This window comes from Chenopodium quinoa, unplaced genomic scaffold, assembly GCF_001683475.1.
Source record: "Chenopodium quinoa cultivar QQ74 unplaced genomic scaffold, ASM168347v1, whole genome shotgun sequence".
In the NCBI taxonomy this organism is placed as follows: Eukaryota; Viridiplantae; Streptophyta; class Magnoliopsida; order Caryophyllales; family Amaranthaceae; genus Chenopodium; species Chenopodium quinoa.
In genome coordinates, this window is record NW_018744113.1 from 2,078,069 (window position 1) to 2,080,869 (window position 2,801).

A 2,801-nucleotide genomic window follows, 5' to 3' on the forward strand; every position below is an offset into this window, starting at 1 on the left:
GGCTGTTATGAGGCGGCGTTCAAAGCCGGCCTTCGCTTCCCCCTTCACCAGGCGGTGAAGGCAATTTTGAGAGGCTACGGCCTTGGGGTATGGCAACTTACCCCCAACTCCTGGACCAACATTCTGGGGTATGTTGCCGCCTGCGAGTTCCAAGGGCTTAACCTCGGCTGGGAGGCCTTTGCAAGCATGCATTACCTCAGCAGAAGCCCAGGCGGCTGGAGGGCATGGTATACTCTAACCACACAGCCTCAATACATGATGACCTTGGACAAGGTCTCCAAGTTCGATGGCTGGAAGCATAGGTTCTACCTGATGTCAGCCCCGACCAGACGGGAAAATTATGAATTCCGTCTGTACAATAAGAAGCCCGACTTGTTGGGCAGGAAGTGCGCTCTTCCCCGGATCCCAGAGGAAGACTTTGACAAAATAATCGAGGCAGACTTTTTCGGCCTCACAGACGCAACTCTGTCAACCGGGAAACAATAAAAGTCCCTAAGAATTGGATTCCCAAGAGCGCCTGGTTCAGGGATGAATGTTTCCTAGCCGCCTGCGGGCTAGGGCACATGTTTAATAAACGTATGCGCTTGGGTTCACACCGTCTGTAGTATTTTTCTATCGGAATTGATTTATGATTCTGATCAACTTCTCTTTTTGCAGAAGAAGCGCTAAACATGTTGCAGTCGGAGAAAACTCCCAAGCGGTCTTCTGCGACCATCCGCAAAGATCTTGCAGAGAAAGCTGCGGCCGAGCTCAGGGCCAAGGTATTGAGCGCCTGACCCTTTCTTAAGTTTATTTTATAAACTGTCTTGCCCGGATACTAACCTTTACTTGTTTATTTTCACAGGGGGGAAAAGTTGGGAAATCGTTTGAGAAGAATCTCAAACGGGCTAGAAAGGAGGCCCCATCCGTTATCAATAAAATAAAAAAGTCTGCCTCTACGTCAACTCCTGGCACCTCATCCGGGGCTAAGACGATGCGGATAGCGAGGCGACTCGAGAAGGTAGGCGGCAGCCTGTGCCTTGATCTTACCAACCCCTCACCAGTCGCGGGGTTCACCACACCTGCAAGCGTTTCCCGCTTAACCGGCTCTGAAGGTAAGAACCCTTTTGAATTCCCGCTTAAGCTGGGGTGGCCTTTAAGGGTGAAATCCCACTCCCAACAGACGTCATCCCCAGACGGTCGGCAACAGATAGGTGTTGCCTTAGTTTCGCACTCATCACGTATTGATTGTGGTGCAGATCAATCTCCCCGCTGGCCAGACGTCCAAAAGCACGCCAAGGCCATGCTGGATGCCGTCCGGAAGAGGGATAAGGACAATATCCCTGGGATAGAGACGTTCAATCTTGAACGCATTCTATCCTTCTAGCTGAGGTAAGAAACTTGTCAATTCAATGTTATTTTTTCCAAGTAATTATCCCGCCTGTAATTCTTATACCGCCTGCTTTTTGCAGGCCATGCTGCGGGTGGACGGGCTCAAACGTCCTTATTCCCGCAAACGGAAAGAGGTAAAAAGGGCCAAGAAGTCCGCCATAGACGCTGATAATATTGCTTTACACTCAACTATCGTAAATGAACTTGAAACTAAAGCAATAATTATGACACAGGCGTCTAAAATCCAGCAGCTGGAGCTAGATCTGAAGGCGGCCGACCAGCGGGTAACGGATGCTGAGACGGCCAAGAAGGGAGCGGAGGAGGCTCAGAAGAAAGCAGACGAGAGCGCCAAACAGGCTGAAGAGGCGCTTAAGAAGACCCAGGCGGACCTTGGCAAACTGAAATCCAAGGTTGAGAGGCTGGAGAAGGATGCTGCTGAAGCTTAGAAAAACTTTGCAGCAACCCTGGAGGCGGAGCAAAACCGCCTTGTTGCTGAGAGTGATGCTGACAACGACGCCCGTATGAAAATTGCTTGGGCTGCCTTGTACCCAGACGCTGATTATAGCATCTGGGCAATGGCACACAGCTATGCCGAGTACGTGGTGTACTTGAGAGAGCAAGGTGAGCCAGAGCCTGCCTCCTTTGAAGCCTGGCTCAGCAACAATGAGCCAACCGCGCCTGAGCTTCCTGGTCCCGACGAAGCGCATCAAATTCCCTCAGATGATGAGGAGAAGGGGGAGAACCAGGAGGCTTCGTCTGCAGGCCAGAAGTGACCCCTCAGCGGCAGTATGCCAGTCTTTGCTTTTTTAATTTTTAATCAGCGGCTGTATGCCAAAACTTGCTTTTTCCGGCCTGCGTGCCGAGTATTTTTGTTTTTACCGGCTATGGAGCCGGGTTAATTAACAATTTCTTTCTCCCGGACGGGGTCCGGTTAACATTTGATCCATTACAACCGTTTGGTTGGATGGACTTTTATGAATTGCACCGACTAAGTCGGTTTTGATCATTTTGCATTTGAATTTTTGTTTTTTACAAATTTTAATTTTTGCCTAACTTATCAAAAGCATGCGGCGATTTCTTGCCTAACTAATCAGTAGTCCGGTTGTCCTTGCCCCTGGACGGCTGTGTGATTGGTTTCAATTGGAGCTGGTTGATTGACTTGAAAACGTCTGATGCTGCAAAGAGCATGATATGTTTGTAAGTCAATCAATCACAGTAGTGATTGCCCCAAACCATGTGCACATCCGTACACCAACAGGCGTTTCGGCCACTACACAGACGGCTTATGCCCGTCTTGGTAGAGATTTCATAGCCATTGAACTCTTGCCCCAATTAGGGTGAGGTGCAATTTTAAAATAAATAACCTAAGTGAGAACTTTAGCCGGTTACCGACTGATGCCTATGGGCATCCGGTATTTAGGAACTTATTC

The 2,801-nt window shown here is 49.3% G+C and overlaps 1 protein-coding gene across 1 annotated transcript; it reads left to right on the forward strand.

Annotated features, from left to right (window-relative positions):
- The first annotated feature begins 671 nt into the window (after window positions 1-671).
- On the forward strand, window positions 672-1,817 carry LOC110692568 (protein TolA-like). The gene is made up of 3 exons (XM_021869604.1): window positions 672-761; window positions 845-1,000; window positions 1,605-1,817. The coding sequence occupies exons 1-3, from the start codon at window positions 672-674 to the stop codon at window positions 1,815-1,817; spliced, it is 459 nt and encodes a 152-aa protein (XP_021725296.1).
- Window positions 1,818-2,801: the final 984 nt, after the last annotated feature.